Raw genomic sequence first — 22,344 nt, forward strand, 5'->3', positions numbered from 1 at the left:
CAATATTGATCTTTTCTTTTTGTCTAAATTGTATTAAGTCCATTAATTTGAACGCGCAAACGTCCAGGATCTTGCACCAATCTTTTTCGAACTCCCCATTTTCAAAGCCAAATGAAGGTGCTTTTGTCAGGCGGAGTCCCCTGGGTATGCGTTTCGTTTTTACATAGTTTTCTAATGTGACTATGTCCCACCAGGTGTGCAAGTCCTGAGTCAAGTATTTCTCTAGTCGTGTAAAATGTATTTGACGATCAGAAGAGTCTTCGCAGTAAAGGTCTTTTGTGTTATCAAAAATTGATTCAGCTCTAAGGTTTCTAGTGGAAGTATTGAAACAGTTAAATGCTAAATGTGATGAAGTCTCAGCCTGTGAATCCATCACTAAAAACCACTCATAGTCATGCTATATAGATTGCTATATGCTAATGAATCTAAAAGCTAATGAGCACTAAATGTAGATAAGTCATAGACAAGTAAATATAATCAAAAACATGCATAAGAGTAAAAGTAGCCTATAGCCATAACACTGGGCCCCAAAATGTACAGATAAGGACGTCAAGTCTCTGGGCAGCTGACAGTAAGGAGATGCAAATGTAAAATAACACCGTTGTGCGCTCCGGTATGCGTCCAAACAATTATGAAGTCAATGTGCCCGGTTGGGGGAGGGGAGGGAGGGAGAGAGGGTGAGGGTATGAGCAGAGTCTGAGAGGGAGCAAGGGTGTGTCCTGGAGATATAGACATAAGGCAACCGATCTCCTCTTGACCACAGTGTAACTCCCACAAATATAAACAGGCTGAGATGGCCTCTGAAGGCTAAGTGCAGGATATTGAAGGTAAGGAGGGATAGAACGATGAACAGAGCGCACAAGCAAAATGGAGTAGGAAGGACCCAGAATCAAAAATAGAATAAAAGGGCACTTTAATGTGTCAAGAGACCCATCCAACGCGTTTCGAACGTCGCAGCGTTGTTTTTCAAGGAATCCTTGAAAAAGACCGCTACGACATTCGAAACGCGTTGGATGGGTCTCTTGACACATTAAAGTGGCCTTTTATTCTATTTTTGATTCTTGGTCCTTCCTGCTCCGTTTTGCTTGTGCGCTCTGTTCATCGTTCTATCCCTGCTTACTACATCATTGGAAACTGCACAGCCTGCCAACCACTACTAGGATATGTCAGTACTTGCTTATTATACAGGGGAACCTGCCAATGAGACTGATTGTGGGTGGGTTTGCACCACCTACCACCTGTCTTCAGGAGGATAGTACCCATACAAGTGGTTATTATGTACTACCATTAATACCATTACTCATTACTATTACCTTGGATGAAGTGGATTTGGCTTACTATATTCTTGATTTTCCTGGCATTTGAGCGCTTTAGCCATTTTTTCTATATTGAAGGTAAGGGAAAGCCTTCTTACCTCCTGTTTTAAATCCTATTTGTCCTCGTTGTCCCGCTGTCTGAAGGATATAGAGACCGCACGTCCGCGGTATACAGATAGATCCTCCTTCTCATTGTGGTGCCGCCGAGATCGAGAGGACAGCAAGCAAGGTTGAAACAAATTCAGGGCACTCAAACGTTGTCCGGGCAATCCTCAAATAGGTAAATTCAGGTATATACCGGGAAATGAAACTTGGTTGGGATATTGTGTCTAAGTATGTATGTATGTATGTCTTTATTTGTATAGCGCCATAAAATGTACATAGCGCTTCACAGTAGTAATACATGTCATATAAATAACAAATATAAATAACAGATCATGGGAATAAGTGCTTCAGACATACTGTAAAAGTAACATTAAGGAAGGAGTCCCTGCTCCGAGGAGCTTACAATCTAATTGGTAGGTAGGGAGAACGTACAGAGACAGTAGGAGGGAATACTAGTAAGTGCGTCTGCAGGGGGCCAAGCTTTGTGTCATGTGTCCATGATTATCCAGTGCTACTCATATGCTTCTTTAAGCAGATGTGTCTTAAGGTGGGTCTTAAAGGTGGATAGCGAGGGGGCTAGTCGGGTATTGAGGGGAAGGGCATTCCAGAGGTGTGGGGCAGAAGGTGAGAAAGGTTTAAGGCGGGAGAGAGCTTTAGATACAAAGGGGGTAGAAAGAAGACATCCTTGAAAAGAACGCAAGAGTCGTGATGGTGCATAGCGAGAAATTAGGGCTGAGATGTAATGAGGGGCAGAAGAATGTAAAGCTTTAAAAGTGAGCAGTAGAATTGAGTGTGAGATACGCGATTTAATCGGAAGCCAGGAGAGGGATTTCAGCAGGGGAGACGCTGAGACAGATTTAGGAAAGAGTAGAGTGATTCTGGCAGCAGTGTTTAGGATAGATTGTAGGGGAGACAGGTGAGAGGTAGGAAGGCCGGACAGCAGGAGGTTGCAGTAATCGAGACGTGAGAGAATGAGGGCCTGAGTCAGAGTTTTGGCAGTTGAGTAACAGAGGAAAGGGCGTATCTTTGTGATATTGCGGAGGAAAAAGCGACAAGTTTTAGAAACGTTTTGAATATGAGAGGAGAATGAGAGAGAGGAATCAAGTGTGACCCCTAGGCAGCGTGCTTGGGCTACTGGGTGAATGATCGTATTTCCAATAGCAATGTGGAAGGATGTAGTAGGGCCAGGTTTGGGAGGTAGTATAAGGAGCTCTGTTTTTGCCATGTTAAGTTTCAGTCGGCGGATGGCCATCCAGGATGATATTCCAGAGAGGCATTCAGAAACTTTGGTCTGTATAGCAGGTGTAAGGTCAGGGGTTGAAAGGTAAATTTGTGTGTCGTCAGCATAGAGGTGATATTTAAACCCAAAAGATGTGATTAGGTCACCTAGAGAGAGTGTGTAGAGAGAAAAGAGAAGGGGTCCCAGGACAGAGCCCTGGGGTACCCCCACAGAGAGATCAATAGAGGAGGAGGAGGAGGTGTTAGCAAAAGAGACACTGAAGGTACGATGGGAGAGGTAAGAGGAGATCCAGGATAAAGCTTTGTTCCGAATACCAAGAGTATGGAGAATGTGAAGGAGAAGAGGGTGGTCCACGGTGTCGAATGCTGCAGAGAGGTCGAGTAATATGAGCAGAGTGTAATGACCTCTGTCTTTGGCAGCGTGGAGGTCGTCAGTTATTTTAGTGAGGGCTGTTTCAGTAGAGTGAGCAGTGCGGAAGCCAGATTGTAGAGGGTCTAGTACAGAATAGGTGTTGAGAAAGTGTAGCAATCGAGAGAATACAAGACGTTCAAGGAGTTTGGAGGCAAAAGGCAGGAGGGAGACAGGTCGATAGATAGGACAGGTAGGGTCAAGCTTGCTGTTTTTGAGTAATGGTATAACGGTTGCATGCTTGAAGGATGAAGGAAAGGTACCAGAGTAGAGGGAAGAGTTAAAGATCTGTGTGAGCATAGGGATTATAGAAGGAGCAAGAGGTTTTAGGAGATGGGAGGGAATGGGATCAAGAGGGCAAGTGGTAGAGGGAGAAGAGGAGATCAGCAGTGATACATCCTCCTCCGAGATAGCAGAAAAAGAGTCAAGAAAGACAGGAGGAGAGTTGGGAAGCATTGTGGGATGGGAGGAGGCAACAGATGGGATGTTCTGCCGTATGGACTCCACCTTTTTCTTAAAAAAGTCAGCAAAGTCCTGAGGTGAGATGGAGGAAGAAGAGGAGGCAGCTGAGGGTGGTCTGAGTAGAGAGTCAAAGACAGAAAAGAGACGGCGTGGGTTAGACTTGTGTGTGTTGATTAGTGATGAAAAGTAGGTTTGTTTAGCCTGAAAGAGGGCAGAGTTGAAACAGGATAGCATAAATTTGTAGTGAATGAAGTCTGCGAGCGTATGAGATTTCCTCCAGAGGCGTTCAGAGGAACGAGTGGAGGAACGCAGCATGCGTGTGTGGGAGTTTAGCCAGGGTCTGGGGTTAGAAGGGCGAGGACGGCAGAGAGAAAGTGGGGCATGAAGATCAAGAGAGGAAGATAAGGCAGAGTTGTAGTTCCTGACCAGGTTGTCAGGGTCTGAAGCAGAACTGAGAGAGGAGAGGGAGGAGCGTAAAGTGGAATCAAGAGCTGGGAGGTTAATAGAGCGCATGTTTCTGCAAAAACGAGGGCGAGATGGAGATGGAGAGAAGCGAGAGAGAGAGAAAATGAGATGAGGTGATGGTCAGAGAGAGGAAAAGGGGAAATGGAGAAATCGGAGAGAGAGAAGTTTTTAGTGAAAACCAGGTCTAAGTAGTGGCCATCCTTGTGGGTGCTGGCTGCAGTCCACTGTTGAAGGCTAAAAGAAGAGGTTAGAGAAAGAAAGCGGGAAGCCCAAGGGAGAAAGGGGTCATCAATGTGGCAGTTGAAGTCCCCAAGGAGAAGAACAGGGGAGTCTGAGGAGAGAAAGAAAGAGAGCCAGGATTCAAAGTGAGAGAGAAAGGCAGAAGGGGGATGAGTAGAGGAAGGTGGGCGATAGATGACCGCCACATGGACCGGGAGAGGAGAGAAGATCTGGACTGTGTGAGCCTCGAAGGAGGGAAAAGCAAGAGAGGGGGGAATAGAAACTGTTCTGTAACGGCAGAGAGAGGAGAGCAGGAGCCCCACGCCTCCACCCCTGCCACCAGGGCGTGGAGTGTGGGAGAAGGAAAGGCCACCATAGGAGAGGGCAGCTTCCAGAGCAGAGTCAGACTGAGTGAGCCAGGTCTCAGTTATAGCAAAGAGAAGCAGGGAGTGAGAGAGAAAGAAGTCACGTACAGAGAGGAACTTGTTAGAGAGGGAGCGAGCATTCGAAAGGGCACAGGAGAAAGGGAGAGAGGAGGGAGGGTGGCAGGGGATGGGTATGAGGTTGGAGGGGTTTACACCAGAAGGAATAGAGGTTGCATGTGGAAGGCGAGGGCGAGAGCAAGTAGAAATAAGGCAGGGACCAGGATTGGGAGAGATATCCCCAGAAGCAAGGAGGAGAAGCATGGATAGAAAGAGGATGTGTGAGGATGATTTGTAGGGGTGTGTTTTAGTGCAGGCGGCATAACTGTGTGGTGACAGAGGGCGCAGGTAAGAGAGGAGTTCATGTGAACTGAGAAGTGGTGAAGTAAGGAGAGATGGCGAAATATGAATAGAGTTAGAGACATGATGAGGCTGGTGGAAGGAAGTGCATAATTTGAAAATAAGTGAGGTTACAGTAAATATAAAAAGTAATGGTGGCATCACAGCGATAGCAATGTGTTGAGATGTGCAGTGTGGGATGATAACCTCCTTTCCAGCGTAGTTCAAATGCAGGAATCAGAAGCAGAAGATTGTGTCCACTTTTGCCACTTCTTTTTGAACTTCCTTTTTAAACTTCCATACTACTTGAAAGATTTCTACTTCCTTTTTAAACTTCCATACTACTTGAAAGATTTCTACTTCCTTTTTAAACTTCCATACTACTTGAAAGATTTCTACTTAAAAGCATTTCTGCTTAAGAGCAAAGGCTGCAAGCATCAATGGCTGTTGTAAGTTTACTTATATACATTTAGAAAGTCACCTGGTTGGTACAACAAACTTAATTAGCACATGTGAGGGTAGTTAAAGCAAATGGTTTTTCAAAGGTGGGTGTTGTCTTGCACAAGTGTGAAAGATGAATTAAATTAAGGCAATAGGGGGATGATTTCCACACAGACAATTTGAGATGTTTTTACCTAAATTGAACTAAAATGAGCTAAATAGACAGCAGGGTATGAGGATTGCAGGACACACAGACAATTTGAGATGTTTTTACCTATTTAATAGAAATATTACTTCTCTCCTGGAGATTAAATCCATATGTTGTGATCTATAGATACTTATTGTGTTGTCAGATCTGCCTGTTAGCTTTTCACTAAGCTCTATTTGCATGTCTATCCCTATTAATATACATTTGTTTCAGATTTGAAATATTCATCATTAGCCATCATTTGTAACAGATGTATTGAAGATTCAGTTTGTTCTAGTTTATTTAGATGAATAATATGTATGTTTCATTAAAGAGAAGTATTTACAGTGGTGCATTTAAAATTCAATTTAAGACCATTTTATTTTGGTCTAAAATATATGAGCTACTTTTATATTTAATAACATGTGCTTAAAATGTAGCAATTTCTATTTGTGTCTTAGCCTATGTGATATGTTTAGTTTATTTTTATACAACAGACAGAGAAGCCCAATGCTACATCCAATTTGACAAAAAATACACAGTAAAATACTTCTATATATTCTCTTGAAATGGGGTAAGACGAGGCCTTTTTGTAGAGAATATATAAGTATTTTACTGTGTATTTTTGTCATATTGGATGTAGCATTGGGCTTCTCTGTCGCTGCTTGTATACATTTGCCACGCTCAATAGCTCTCCTTTTTGACACTTATATAGATATATATTTTGTGGGGGCTCAGGGTTCCCAAAAAGAGCTTGCTGGGGTTCTGTGGTTTGTTTGTTAACTAGTCTATTTTTATTTAACTAATGCGTCAGCATGATTTCAGCCACACTCAGCAGTGACTGATGTTTTTTTTATTTTAATTATTCAGCCCAGTTACAAGGTGCTCAAATCCTGCTAGTCCCATACTACTTGAGAAAGCGCAAATACTTGCTTGAAGCGCGTGGGTTGGACTACTCTGTCATTCTTCACCACTCCCTTATGCTCTAATTAATGCCTTTTTCAATTTGCCATACCTGGGTAGTAGAAACAGATTGGAAAAAAGAATCGCTTGCGTCCAAAAAAGCACCATCAGCTCACCAAATGGGGGGCTAAAAAAGTTTATTAAGACTACATAAAAATGAAAACAGGGACAAACAAAAAACTAGTACATACAACCCTATGCGTTTCAGGCTCCTTAGAGCTCTTAATAAACTTTTTTAGCCCCCCATTCGGTGAGCTGATGGTGCTTTTTTGGACGCAAGCGATTCTTTTTTCCAATCTGTTTCTACTACGTTGTTGCTGCTCGATTGGTTTGACGCACTGAGGATCAGAGGGTACGTGGGTGTCGGCGCTTATTGCATTCTCCCCGTGAAACCACACGTCTACAAGGGAGGGGAACATTTACCAGACGGACCGGAAGTACTCTGATGCACTTCCAGCACTCGGGAACTCCGCGCTGTCGATGTGAGAAGGCGCAGCTGACCACTAAGACTACTACGTCTACACTGCTAACAGGACAGCGGATTACAGAACCAGGAGCGCTACAGGAGGGATCCATAGAGGTACCTACATTGTCCCTCTATTTTCCAAGGATCTCAGGTAGCGGTTTCCATTGGAGCTCCTTCTATTTCTGTATGCTGTCCTCAGATACTTTTCCATCTACTGTTATTCAACACCCACGCATTGACTTCCCCTCGTTGCTTACCTCAGTTGTCCACTTTATTATTATATTATTTTTTGGGACTCCCTGTTGTTGAGCTTTGAGTAGCTTCACCATTGACCATTGCCATACCTGGGTACCCTGCTTTTTGAATTTACCTATTTGAGGATTGCCCGGACAACGTTTGAGTGCCCTGAATTTGTTTCAACCTTGCTTGCTGTCCTCTCGATCTCGGCGGCACCACAAGGAGAAGGAGGATCTATCTGTATACCGCAGACGTGCGGTCTCTATATCCTTCAGACAGCGGGACAACGAGGACAAATAGGATTTAAAACAGGAGGTAAGAAGGCTTTCCCTTACCTTCAATATCCTGCACTTAGCCTTCAGAGGCCATCTCAGCCTGTTTATATTTGTGGGGGTTACACTGTGGTCAAGAGGAGATCTGTTGCCTTACGTCTATATCTCCAGGACACACCATTGCTCCCTCTCAGACTCTGCTCATACCCTCACCCTCTCTCCCTCCCCTCCCCCAACCGGGCACATTGACTTCATAATTGTTTGGACGCATACCGGAGCGCACAACGGTGTTATTTTACATTTGTAACGAATACAACCCCTGAAACTTTTGACAACACAGATACATTATCATGAACATCATATTCCCCCTCTATATAAACAAAAAATCCAGATATAACTGATGTCGCTAAACATTAAAGCTTGCATTAACATGATCTATATGTCACTTGGTTTTTTGGCATTACAATGCGTTCTTATCTGGTTGTCCCAATTCATTCCTTCGGTGAGCTGGTTTGTGCATTACTGATTTTATCTTACGTTTCCATTGGGTTGAAGTCACTGGATGTGTGCTCTTTATTTGGACAAAGGAATGGAAGCAGGCACACGGTCTTACTAAAGGTGCAGTTTATTGTGCCACCAAAGGTCCAACGTTTCGGCAAATAGATTGCCTTTATCAAGGAGAGGGCTTCTACATATGACTGCTCTTTATTTGGCCCAGATTCAAATGTACATGTACAGTGGCTCTGAGCCTCTTGAAGCTAGTTTGGCTCCTGATTTATCAGCTGGAGTTGTCCGTTTCTTCTAAAAATGGAACCACAATACATTTGAACAGTGAACGAATGTGATGTTAGAAATTTTGCTTTGAACAATGGCTGTCGTAGCCCAGACCTTTCCACTGTCCACCTTGACCCAAACATGATTGCCTTTTCTTCGTTTCTAAAGCGGTTTTCTGGGAAATCTTCAGTTGAATTTCTCATAAGACAATCTTGGTTTTGCATCTGTCCTTGATACTGCTTCCAAGTCATGCCATGAAGGTGTCACGTATTATTTCAGTGTTGCGAGAGTGGTGCGGATATGACGTCCCATTTTTAACTTTGCTGAGTTCTCTCCTGTTGTAGCATGATAGCTCAGCATGGCAGGGATCATTTTGTTTTATCAGCTTTAACTATTTTTTTGGCCATCTTATTTGCTTGTGGATATTAAGGGCTGATGGTGACATGATCAAAATTGTATAATTTACCAAAGTCTTTAAACTGGTTGGAAATGAACGGGAGGTCCATTGTCGGTTATAAATGTCTCCAGCATGCCAAATCAAATGGAAATGTTTTTCATCTTAATTTGTGGTCTTTGGCAAATGTAATATTTCTAGCAATCTAGAATTGTAAGAAAATAAATGCATCTGACCAACCTTTAGCAAGGTGTTTCTGGTAAGGATGCTGTAATAACAGGTTCTTTGCCCTGTTCTCCTTACAATATTTACATGCTATAGCTTTTTAATTTACTTGTTTGCATATTCCTGTCCACCAGATTGCGCTCTTGTATCTTCCCCTGCATTTTGTTAGTCCCATATGGCCCTGATTAATTATATCCAACATTTCTGTCCTCATGCTGTTGGGAATAACAATGTGGCAGCTATGTGCCAAGAGGCCTTGAGATTCAGCAATCTTACTCTCTTTACAAAGAAGTCCTTCTTTAATTCTTTGGTCAACCATGTTCTTCTTATTCAAGCACACATTGCAGCTGATTATCTGTCTCAGTAGCACTTCTTGTTTCCTCCTGTCAATACTTTAACTTCGATAAGCTTCAATGTCACAATCCAAGTCAAAGGTCTCTGAACTTTTATTAGGATGCCTTGAAAGTGCGTCATCGACTAGAAGATTTTTTTTTCCCCCCGTAAATATTTAGCTCTTGAACAGTCTGAGAAGCTGACAATGTACAGGTGCTTTGTTCAGGTCTTTGCCATTAATAAATGTTACCACTGGCTGGAGATATGTGCGGTGCCTGTACGATTCGAGTTCACACACATATTAGTAGAAGTGTACAGATGCCCAGACATTCTTTTTCAATGTGTGCATAGTGTCTCTCTGCGTCTATAAGGGTGCATCCAAACCAAAAGCCACTGGCTTCAGATAATTTCCATGTTTTTCAAGTAAGTCTCAAAATATGTAAAGACTGGTGCATTTGATAACATGTCCAGGGGGTGATGCATCATAACAAATTTGGAACAAAATTGACGCAAATTGTATAATTCGTATTTTGCATCAATGTATCATGGTGTTTTCTCCAGGTTTTGCACCATTTGCGTCAGCTTGCGTTTTGGGGAGTGTCAATAGATGTTAGGGAGGAGTTACATTATAATGAAATGTGTGAAAATCTCCATCTCCCTGCGTCACTTTTGTATCTTGTATTTACATCAAAACAATCCGCAAGGTCTGCGGTACCGTAAACTTTTCTGCCTATAGATTTGCGTCAATGTAAGATATATATATTTTTTGTAACAGATATTTTATTGGTTTTCAGGAGAGTCACAATAGAGGTTCCAATAAATTCCTTCGGGAGTTAAGATTGCCCGACACATTGTGGAAACAATTAAACAACTGGTCTTTTAGGGCCTATACCTGGATCTCCTTGGAGAAAATAGGAAAGGACAGGCAAAGAAAGGGAGAGAGGAGAGAGGAAGAAAACAAAAGTGGTGGAGGGGGGGTGGCGCAGGGAGCCGGAAGCTCACGCGAGGGGGACACCGCGAGCGAGGGGAGACCCCAGCCTCCTCTATGCCTAGTGTTTGAATGTAAGATACATTTGATGCAAATGCGGGCAAAACATGGACCAATGCGTCAAAACAAACTTTTATTTGCACTTTTTTTCATTCATACATCTTCCCCTTTGACTTTTGTGAAAGCACTTTCTTGTTGTGTAGCCCAGATCCATGCTTCTTCAAGCAGTTAATTCAATTCAATGAGTGGCCTCTGAAACATCACAAAGGTATTACCCAAAGTAGTTAATAATATCCAAAAGGCATCTTCATTCTGCCTGAGTCTCTGGAGGATCTAGGAAAGTAATGGCTTTGATTATTTTCTTATTAGGTGTGATACCTTCCTTACTGACCACCTGTCCCAAAATGTCAAGTTCAGGTTGACTAAACTTGCATTTGGTTTTATTGAGTTTTAGTCCAGATACTTGTACAATCTTAAGCACTGCATTTTATCTTGTATCATGCTTTGCCATGGTGCTACCACACACCAAAATGTAATCTATGTATGCAAGTGTTCCTCCAAGGTCACTCTGACATTCTGCCACATTCCAATTGGTAGTCATTCCAAGCAATACCTTCCTGTAGGCATGTTGTAGGTCGTTAATTGGGCACTGTTTTCTGCCAAAGTGATTTGCCGAAATTCACCTGCTGCATCCAGGCTTGTGAATACTGTACCGCCTGCTAATTTTGGCAAGATGTGTTCTAGATTTGGGAGAATGTACTGTATTCTCAGTTTTAAAAATTTCATTAACTTTCTTTTCATCTGCACAAATTATTTGCCCATTCTTCTTTATTACTGGCACCTTGGGTTCCCATCTCTAAGTAGGATCTGTAACCTTTAAAATGATATGGGTTTCCTCCATTTATTGTAATTCACTGTTATGTTTTGTCAATTATTGCATAGAAATGCAACTAGGTGTGTCAACACTGTAGGGCTGTGCATTTTCTTTCAAGCACATTTTAACAGGTACTGTACACAACGCAGAACTCCTAAAGCCCCCAACAGTCTTGTATCGTCAACAGGGTGCATAAGACTTAGTTTCATACCTACTGCTTTGCTGAGTAGGCGGTTACCTTCAGATTTCATCAGCAATAGTTTTCAATAGGCATAAGCTTGTAGGGGTTCATATTAAAATGGACAAGAAGCAAAAGGTGACAATGTGTGCTCATTTGCATGTCATTTACGGGAATCCCTGGCTGCAGTGGGTGCACTGTATGCTAGGAGATAATAGCAAAAGGCAGTGTTGCAGACCTGTCTGAGACGAGTGATTTGTGCTCACAAGTGGTATTTTTATTTGCTGTACGGAAGAGGATTTTTATCACTTTTTTTTAATTCACCATAACTTATTATGTGTTCAGGTCTTTGCAAAGTCTGTAACTGTTTTTAATGTATTTTGTATTTTTTATGCAAGGCATTGTAGGTGTCCTATGTAACGGTTGAAGTATCTGCCCATTTTATTTGATAAGTGTTCCTAGGACATATAAGATTTTGAGGCAAGCTGTTTTTTTGTTTTCTATTTGTATATCCACAACCTGATTGCGATCTGTTTATAGTGAATAAGTGGGGAAAAAGGGGAGGGGAGTGGACTGGGCGCTTCTATGACTGAATGATATAACAGTGTATACAAAAAGTGAATTAAATACAAAATGTGAATAAACTTCAAAAATTACTACCTATCACCAACCAATAGTGAAAATAATGTTAAATATACAAAGTGAAGTTAGCAGCTCGACATCCTCAGATGGGACTGTTCTGGGTCCCAAGGTTCACAAATTCTTCTAGGGGGGAGGGAGGAGCGCTGGTGTGTTCGGTGGTATATGTAAATATAAAATAAGAGCAAATATAGTGCAGATGGTTGATACTGGTGATATATCAATCTGTTACCTCTAAGTGGTTGCACTCAAAACGTCTTGAAGTAATAGATACGTCAGAGATTCTTCTCTCTCTGACTGAAGCCCTTGTGATGGATGAATACAATAGATCTCAGGATACCACTCAGTAAGTATGGTGGGTCGACATGGAAAAAAAAATGCCACAATAGTGCATACTATTTGACCAAGTGTAATACAGATGAAAAATAAAACAAGAGTAGTTAAACTCACATTTTCAATAAAACAAACAGGCGTTGGAGAGAACCGCCGATACAGGAGAAGGACCCCGTCGGTGCAGGCTTCTGCGCGTCTGGCTCGCGTCTCACCCTCTGGTATCCGCATGCGTCACTTCCGGGCAGCGTCACAGGTGAGGGCAGAAGAGCGTCCTGCCTTGGAAATCAGCTCCGATTGCCAGTCCTTCAGTGCTCCGGTTCTCCAGCAACGCTAACTCCGCGTTTCGCTGATGCTTCGTCAGGAGTCATGACTCCTGACGAAGCATCAGCGAAACGCGTTGAGTTAGCGTTGCTGGAGAACTGAAGGACTGGCAATCGGAGCTGATTTCCAAGGCAGGACGCTCTTCTGCCCTCACCTGTGACGCTGCCCGGAAGTGACACTGCCCGGAAGTGACGCATGCGGATACCAGAGGGTGAGATGCGAGCCAGACGCGCAGAAGCCTGCACCGACTGGGTCCTTCTCCTGTATCGGCGGTTCTCTCCAACGCCTGTTTGTTTTATTGAAAATGTGAGTTTAACTACTCTTGTTTTATTTTTCATCTGTATTACACTTGGTCAAATAGTATGCACTATTGTGGCATTTTTTTTTCTCCATGTCGACCCACCATACTTACTGAGTGGTATCCTGAGATCTATTGTATTCATCCATCACAAGGGCTCCAGTCAGAGAGAGAAGAATCTCTGACATATCTATTACTTCAAGACGTTTTGTGAGTGCAACCACTTAGAGGTAACATATTGATATATCACCAGTATCAACCATCTGCACTATATTTGCTCTTATTTTATATTTACATATACCACCGAACACACCAGCGCTCCTCCCTCCCCCCCCCCCCCCAGAAGTATCTGTTTACAGAGCTGAGTAAACGAGTCATCTTCATGTGTGGTGACATCTCATACTGATTTAGTATGACAGGACTGTAAATGCCCTATCTTGTGGCATTGATTATAACTCTGCCCTATAGCTGGACATTGATCTGTGGTGCGATAGTGATCATCGCATATACATTATCACACTTTCTAGCTTGCATGCTTTTGTACAGTAGTTGCAACCAAGATGGTTGCTGGGTATGTTTTAGTTTTCAAGCTATGTTTATTTGGATGGACATCTTGGATTTCCCTAAGCTTCCCTATAACAGTCCCAGTATTCTGTGTTTTCAGAACCAATTCAGAATTAGCCATTTTCCCAGCCACACAGTGTTAAATCACTCTACAGTATAGAGCTTTTATGATCATTATTTGTGATCCTAATCACTCGTCTATCCCTTATATGCTCATATTTTATTTTTGGCCCATTTTCTACCAGCTTATATGGCTGTCAAATACTGTACATGCCTCTACAGACTCTGTACCATTCAGAGTCATCTGGTGAAATCATATTTCTTTAGTACCACATCATCCTTGTTATCATCCCCCTCATTCGGTAATACAAAGGACTTAAATACGGTATATGGTCTTCATTAGGTCTTTTTGCATAACCGAGTGGACTGACCATCAAATTAGCTTATTTGCTCTCATTTGGAAGCAGGGGTTTGCCAGATAATCAGGCCAGTCAGATGGATTGGTTAAGTGTAGATGGTTTTAAATTTGGCATGATTAATCTTTACCAATGAAGCTCTCCAGGGCAATAGAAGGAATTAAAATGAATACGAAGCAAAAAGTGACAAACTGTGAATGCTCGTTTGCACGTCATTACCCAGAATCCCTGGCTGCAGTGAAAATATTGCATTGCTGAGTGATTATGGGGAAAGGTAGGGTTGTGGACATGTCTGAGACAAGTGAAGATCCTAGGGTTTTTTTTTTACATTTTTGTCGTTGCTGCAGAGCAATGTAACAAATACAATGCTGAAAAGGTTTATTGACACAGATACATTATCATGTACATTAACACTTCCATCACACGTTGTCCCCCAATCTCCGGGACCGCTCCCATACCCCTCCCCCTGTTCCCAAAATAGTTTTGTTTAGGTAGATTTTTCAATGCAACAAAAATTACAAATGCGACCGTAGATTTACATATAGAAATTAGCAGTTCTCTCTCGATGTTGAAACTTTCTCTTGGCCACTAGAGCGAGCTCAGACCCCGTCGCCATTTTGTATCCATCAGAAAAGTATTTTCTCATTGGATACCACATTTTGGGTCAGGGGACCACATATTCGCTCCATGGGGCCACCCTGTTCAGGCACGTTTTAAAAAACTAAAATAGCCAGCAGCATGAATTCATGCTGCATTAAGTTTATATCTATGTATATGGAATGTAATGCCTTGTATTGGTATTATTTCATAAAACCGATATGATACCGTTAGCAGATTTCTCAATATACTGTGCTACAACTGTCGCATGAAATGAAAAATGTATGCCGAGTAAAGACGTATCTAAATTAGAAGTTTCACATTTTGGTTGCAAATCATTATTCACAAGTGAAATTATATGCAGTGCTGTTCTTGATTTAAAAATTGCCAGCGTGTAATAATGAATGAACGTTTGCAAGAAAAAATGACTAGCTGCAGTGTGAAACTGTTCATTTTGATGCTTTTTAGCAATTCGTTGGTTGGGACTGCTATTAATCGTATTGATGTCACCTTTACACACCAAAAATTCCATGACTGCCCACGCTGCTTCTGTGCTGACAAGTCTACCCGTGGCAGAAGTAAGCTCAGATTGAACATCTCTGTACACCTTTGTCCATGTATTCTACTTTGGGCAAGATAACATATTTGTCATCTTGGGCTTCTTTTAATCAAAATAAACTATTACATTTTTTTCTAATGCCATCATTTTTTATCATACCCTCCACCTGTATCTATTTAGCAGCCACACTAAATGTGTTTGGGTCCCCTAAGGCATGCTTTTGTGTGTGGTAAGCTGTATAGGTTAGGGGATTTGCATAGGAATTGATTGGATGGACCTCCATCCAGCACGAGTAGAGGCGTGACAGTGGTTCATATTTGTTTGTGCAAAATGTCAGAGGGCCTGTTTAGAGCTGCAGACAGATTTCCCGGGGCCCAGGACTAGAGTCAATGCCTGAGTTGTCTCACGCCACCCCCCCCCCCCCCCCCGGTGTCAGCGGTCTTGAAAGCCCCCCCCCCATCTCACACCTCACGTGCCCCACTCTATTTCTCCCCATCTTCTCATGTATTTCTCTCCCCTCCATCTCACTCCCTCTCTTCCTCACTCATCCCCTCTCACCTCTCATCTCTCACCACCCCTCCATCAATTACTCCACACTCGCTCAATCCCTCCCTGCCATGCATGTATTTATCTCCCCTGAGTCTCACTCTTACGCCCTCTTTTCCTCACTTACTCTCTTACACCCGCTCTCTCCTCTCACTCCCCCCGTCAATTACCCCACTCCTCGCTCATTCCCCCCCTCACAGAATCACCCCACAAAATACATACAGCTCAACTCTGTTATAGCACGATCCGCTACTTCGCGAATCTGCTTGTAACTCAGTACTGTGCAGTTAAAGTTAAATTTGATAATAGAGTCAATGACTACACAACAAGAATCGCTACCAGTGTATGAAGTGTCATGGGTTCGATTCCTGCATGGTATGCTAAAATTATTAGTGTAGGGGGAGGTGTGTGTGTCCGTTAGCAATAAAGCATTGAATGCTATTAAAAAAAAAAAAAAAAAAACACCTTGGAGATGTGCGCCGCGTACATGAACGCAGCCTAATTAAGCAGGGAGAGAGGAGAGAGCTGCAGATGCCGGGTAAGTCCTCGCGCAGCGGCCATTTCGCGTTCCCGTTATAACTCGATCCCGGTTATAACGTGGTCTCATTATGTGGACCCTGAGCACCGCGTTATAACGGGGTTCAGCTGTACCAAAAAACCCTACCCCAATACAAGAAACCTTCCCACCCCCAAATACATTAAAAAAAAACATCCCCCAAATATATACAAACCCCCCCAAACACATACAAATCTCCCCACCCCTGCAAATACATCTAAAAAATAACCCCAGCCCCCCAATACATAATTAAAAAAACACCCCCCCAAATACATATAAAATACAGACTTACCTTGGGGATGGTCCCAGGCCTCAGGCCCAGCTCTCCCCCAGCTGCGGGCCTCACTGACTGACTATCCCACGCCGAGCTTCTGACACACGGGCCTCTCTCTCATGCTGGTGTGAGCCGGAAGCTGAGTCCGAGAGGCCCGGCGCTCGCCAGCATCAGAAGCTTGGCGTGGGACAGTCACTGAGGGAGTCCCGCAATAGGGGAGAGCCGGGCCCCACGCAGCCACCGGGCCTGGGACACTTGCCCCTGTCGGCGGCCTTGGGTCTGCTATTTTGCCTTCAGCACGGAAGTGTTGGCACAATTAAAAAATAGTTTGTAAGTATTATAAAGTCTGTCTGAAAAAATAGGCAGTTCAATTGAAGTCCAGCCTTTAAAGATTTAAAAAAATAAAAATTGTCAATTTTGAAGTGGCACGCTGCACTGGGAATGTAAAATGGTTGCTGCCGTGGATACTTATTCAACGTATAATCCCTTGTAGATTAAAATTAGGTTCTTTAGAAAATATTGTTAATTGTCCTCTTTAAACAAATGTAACTACGTTGAAAGAAAATATTGGACTGCATTTGTTTATTTGGAAATTCATCGTTGGGGCCCGTGAACGGGCAAGTGCTTATAAATCTACTCTACTTTTAGCTCTTTCTGCCTTGTCAGGAGCACACAGTGACATTACACAAAAGGAAGAAGTCAGGGGAAATCCCCATGTTTACAAACTACATTTACAGATTTAATATATATTTTTAAATGGGAATCAATCGCCTGGATTTACCAATTTAAAAACAATGACATTGGACAGCTTCTAGTTGGACCTAGAAGGGACATCTTTGACCTTTTCAGTGATGCCACCGGAACCTCTGGCATTTATGTTCATGTGGTCACTCCGGCAGCACTCACATGACTGCCCTCCAGCTAACTGAAACTGAAGTGGTGGGCTCGCCACTTATGTTTTCATTGGCTCCGAACAGCTCCTGAAAAACTATCATTTCCCCATCACGTATCAGGTACGTCATGGGGGCACTGAAATGGTTAAGCAAACAGAGGTTGACAGATGGATTTACAGAAAAAATTGAGATTTTGAGAATAAAAATAGAATCAGCAGATCACAGCATACACTATCCATGTACTTTGCTACTTACAATATTTTTTTCGTTAAGGGATGTAGCTTTAAAATGTTCAGAACATGATCGACGAACAATCAAACAAGAATGATTTGCAAGATGGCACAACAGAAAAAACCTAACTGTTCCCTAGACTAATTAATATAAATATGAGCACACAGTAATATTTCCATTTGCTTTATGCTTTACTTTGGAGGGTTTTTGTCACTTTTTTTTTTTACCCACCATAGCTTAACTAAGTGTGGTGAAACCTATCCCTGCTTAATTTTGCAAAGCCAGTATAACCAACCCCACACTGAGACCCATTAAGGTCGAAACGGCTGTCTGTGGGTGGGTTTACTGACTATGCATCTTAACCCAGGCTGTGCTCAAAAGCTGTGAAATGCAGCAAGTTTAAGCTTTAGGGGACCATTTATTTATTTATTTATAAAATGTTTTACCAGGAAGTAATACATTGAGAGTTACCGCTCGTTTTCAAGTATGTCCTGGGCATAGTTAATATGACAAATACATGGTTACAAATACACTAGACAAGAGAGAGGTAGCGCTAATCTATAAAAGGAGGCCCGCAGCCTGTGATATAACTCTGACCCCCCAGGTCAGATGTGGAACTAGAAAAAACGTTATATCTATGGCGCTGGGTCAGAAAAATATATAAAGAGATAATAAATGTATTATACAACCAGTAGAAGGATGCACTCCGCTGGAACTCTTCCAATGAAGACAGTGAATCATGCAAGGGAAACAAAAACAAACATAGTGTAATACAGTAACTAACAAAACACTTAACACTACTAGACAAACATATGCTGAGACAAAAGACTGATAATTAAAAAAAATCACATTTAATAAAACAACATTAAAAATGGAAGGGTCACGTCTGCACCGCAGCCACAGAAGAAATGCCCGCTTTCCAGACACCCAATAAAAATAGGCAGTGGATATATTGGAGAGTATCCCCTCTCTTGCGGGCCACACAACGTGTCCTGGCGTCTGACCGGAGCTCAGGGGGAAATCCCTTTCTGCTTATGCCGCCGCGGACCTCTACACCTCTAATGCAACGGCTGGTGTGTGCTGGGAGAGCCGCCGTCACGTACTTCGCATGGTGGCAGGATACGCGCCGATAGCCGCAGCCCAGCAGTGAGATGTATAGCCGGATCTATGGGGCAGCCGCCGCAACCAGAGACCGCAACCGCGGGGTATCTGTGGAGTGGGTCCAGGCAGTGTAGTAGGTGATGTGGTAGCAGCTGTGCAGACGAAGACCACCCTACGCGTTTCGGAAGACTGCGCTTCCTTCCTCAGGGGTAAAAAAGCACAGTCTTCCGAAACGCGTAGGGTGGTCTTCGTCTGCACAGCTGCTGCCACATCACCTACTACACTGCCTGGACCCACTCCACAGATACCCCGCGGTTGCGTTCTCTGGTTGCGGCGGCTGCCCCATAGATCCGGCTTTGCATCTCACTGCTGGGCTGCGGCTATCGGCGCGTATCCTGCCACCATGCGAAGCACGTGACGGCGGCTCTCCCAGCACACACCAGCCGGTGCATTAGAGGTGTAGAGGTCCGCGGCGGCATAAGCAGAAAGGCATTTCCCCCTGAGCTCCGGTCAGACGCCAGGACACGTTGTGTGGCCCGCAAGAGAGGGGATACTCTCCAATATATCCACTGCCTATTTTTATTGGGTGTCTGGAAAGCAGGCATTTCTTCTGTGGCTGCGGTGCAGACGTGACCCTTCCATTTTTAATGTTGTTTTATTAAATGTGATTTTTTTTTAATTATCAGTCTTTTGTCTCAGCATATGTTTGTCTAGTAGTGTTAAGTGTTTTGTTACTGTATTACACTATGTTTGTTTTTGTTTCCCTTGCATGATTCACTGTCTTCATTGGAAGAGTTCCAGCGGAGTGCATCCTTCTACTGGTTGTATAATACATTTATTATCTCTTTATATATTTTTCTGACCCAGCGCCATAGATATATGGTTACAAATACAGTTACATAAATGAACAGGGTATACATTATATACAATACATTGCATGCACAGTTAGAGAAGATGTATATTATAGGCTTATGTAACAGTTACAGACCAGATTAAAATGTGAGACAGCCTTAGTTTTGAAAGAACTTAAACTGGTGGTGGATGTGAGAGTCTCTGGTAGGTTGTTCCAGTTTTGGGGTGCACTGTAAGAGAAGGAGGAGCGGCCGGATACTTTGTTGAGCCTTGGGACCATGAACAGTCTTTTGGAGTCAGATCTCAGATGATAAGTGCTGCATGTGATAGGGGTGAGAAGCTTGTTCAGATAGGGGGGTAGCTTGCCCAGAAAGTATTTGAAGGCAAGACAGGAAAGGTGAACTTTGCGCCTAGACTCGAGTGATGACCAATCTAGATCTTTGAGCATTTCGCAGTGATGTGTGTTGTAGTTGCATTGGAGAACGAAACGACAAATTGAATTGTAGAGGGTGTCAAGTTTGCCAAGGTGGGTTTGGTATGCCGAGCCATATACTATGTCTCCATAGTCGATAATTGGCATTAGCATCTGCTGTGCAACACGCTTTCTGGCCAACAGGCTTAGGGAGGATTTGTTCCTGTAAAGTACACCTAGTTTGGCATAGGTTTTGGATGTCAGGGTATCAATGTGCATTACGAATGTTAAGTGGGATTCAAACCATATGCCCAGGTATTTAAAATTAGTAACATTAGTTAGGGTGGTGTTAGCGTTGGTTCTGATCTGGAGCTCAGTCACTGGAAGCTTTAAAAATTTAGTCTTGGTCCCAAATACCATTGTTACAGTCTTGTCAGTGTTTAAAAACAGTTTGTTTTGGGAAATCCAGTTTTCGAGCCTCAAAAAGTCAGACTGAAGTATGTGTTGAAGGTCAGAGAGGCTATGGCTGTGTGCATACAGGATTGTGTCATCTGCATACATGTGTATTGAGGCTTCCTGACAAGCTGTGGGGAGATCATTGATGAACACTGAGAAGAGTAGGGGCCCAAGAACAGAGCCTTGCGGGACGCCACAGGTGATATCCAGGGGATTGGATTTAGAGCCTGAGATGGACACATGTTGGGATCTACCTGATAGGTAGGACTGAAACCAGTTTAAAGCATGCTTCCCTATTCCAGAGCTCTGGAGTTTGTTAAGCAGGATAGCATGATCAACAGTATCAAAAGCCTTTGCAAAATCTAGGAATATAACCATGTTATATGGTTTTGAAGCAAAAGGTGGCACTGTGTGCTCATTTGCATGTTACTTCCCAGAATCCCTTGCTGCAGTGGAAGCACTGTGTGCTGGGTGATAATGGTGAAAGGTGGGGTTGCATACCTGTCTAAGACATGCAAATGTGCATACAGTAATATTTCCATTTGCTATGTGTGTATATGTGTGTATATGTGTATGTACATACACACACACACACACACACACACACACACACACACACACACACACACACACACACACACACACACACACACACACACACACACACACACACACACACATTAGGAGTATCTCGCTCAGTTAAGAGAGTTTAGCAAAATGTTGGACTTGATGGACTTACCTGTACGTCTCTTTATAACCTCAACTACTGAAGTAGCAGCAATGTTGACAAAAAATTGAGCTATATGGTAACGTGATTGACGGCAATACTACCAATACATTACAAGCTCCTCCAGCAGCAAAGTGGTCAAGTCAATTTTTTTTCCCTCTGTAGATTTAATCCACTAACCTGACAGCTCATGAAGCTCATTTTAAGTACACAAGATCAAAGAAGCCTTGTGAAGTCTCTCTATGTATTTCATGTTTGATTTTTGTTCCACAGAAGGATGCTTGGAAAGACCACAAGAGGGAATGTACATGTCTCAAGAGTATCTTACCCAATGTTCCTACTGACTCAGTCAGGCTGGTTGGAAAGATTATTTTTAAACTGGTGAGTTCTTTTGACTAGTTTATGTAGGGTTATTTTATAAGATTGTTTTATGCCATCTTCAATCCATACTCCTGTAACCATGTGCGTGTTCACACACTGCTGCCTGGCAGGTTTCTCTCCAACGTGATTGTGATGGACATGAGAGCAGCCAATAATAATGGCTGTGGAACAGGAGGGACTATGGGAGAGAGAAGTTTTTACTTTAAAAGTAAAGGCAGCCATGTTAGATCAGATCTGCGCACACCTGAGCACATCAGGCTTGTTCTAGGTCTGCAGAGCGTGTATACATGTGCACGTGGTGACAGGAGCTGAGAGTTACAGTTCTAGAGTGGAAAAGAGACCACGCGCCGCTTGAGGGTTCCCTCAACGTCTGTAAAGACACCGGCCTGCAACAGGTTCAGTGCAACACAAGCTTCCACGGTGTGCTGGCACCATCATAAGCCAACATACCCAGGATTGGGTGGCTACTACAGTACACCATGGACACTGCCTCCCACCCACGCAACGCTATTTGGGATTGCGTTGTATATGTGTACAGTGTGCAGTGATCCTCTGCTGAGGATCACACGGTACCTGAGTTTAATAAGTGTATAGTAAACAAAGTGTATAGTTTAATAAGTGTATAGTAAAATACACTGAGATGGGACCAAAATTTGTATACCGTAAAGCAAAGACCGTAGCAACCTTTATCTCTCCCAGTGTTATTTCCACTCCTGTTGGTGATCCTAATTCCTTTGCAACTAGGGGATCCTTTAGATGTAATCATTGCAATATGTGTAAATTCATGAAGCCGTCCAAATGTATCTTTTCCCACAGTCCACATAAACGTTATAATATCAACAGTTTTATTAATTGCAACACTTCGTATGTAATCTATTTT

At 43.0% G+C, this 22,344-nt stretch overlaps 1 protein-coding gene across 3 annotated transcripts in view; it reads left to right on the top strand.

Moving 5' to 3' along the window:
- Positions 1-22,344, top strand: part of SMYD3 (SET and MYND domain containing 3) — a 1,022,776-nt gene that overhangs the window by 184,971 nt on the left and 815,461 nt on the right. The window contains exons 2-4 of one of the 3 annotated variants that reach the window (XM_075597077.1): positions 14,945-15,054; positions 17,078-17,424; positions 21,357-21,464. The exons of 1 other annotated variant lie outside the window; for it this stretch is intronic. Coding sequence is in view for 1 of the 2 variants with exons in the window: in XM_075597074.1 (XP_075453189.1) it covers positions 21,357-21,464 (108 nt within the window). In the remaining variant the exon portion in view is untranslated. The remainder of the gene's footprint in view (positions 1-14,944; positions 15,055-17,077; positions 17,425-21,356; positions 21,465-22,344) is intronic. One more of the 3 variants, XM_075597074.1, reaches the window with a different exon arrangement.

Source organism: Ascaphus truei, chromosome 4, assembly GCF_040206685.1.
Source record: "Ascaphus truei isolate aAscTru1 chromosome 4, aAscTru1.hap1, whole genome shotgun sequence".
NCBI lineage: Eukaryota > Metazoa > Chordata > Amphibia > Anura > Ascaphidae > Ascaphus > Ascaphus truei.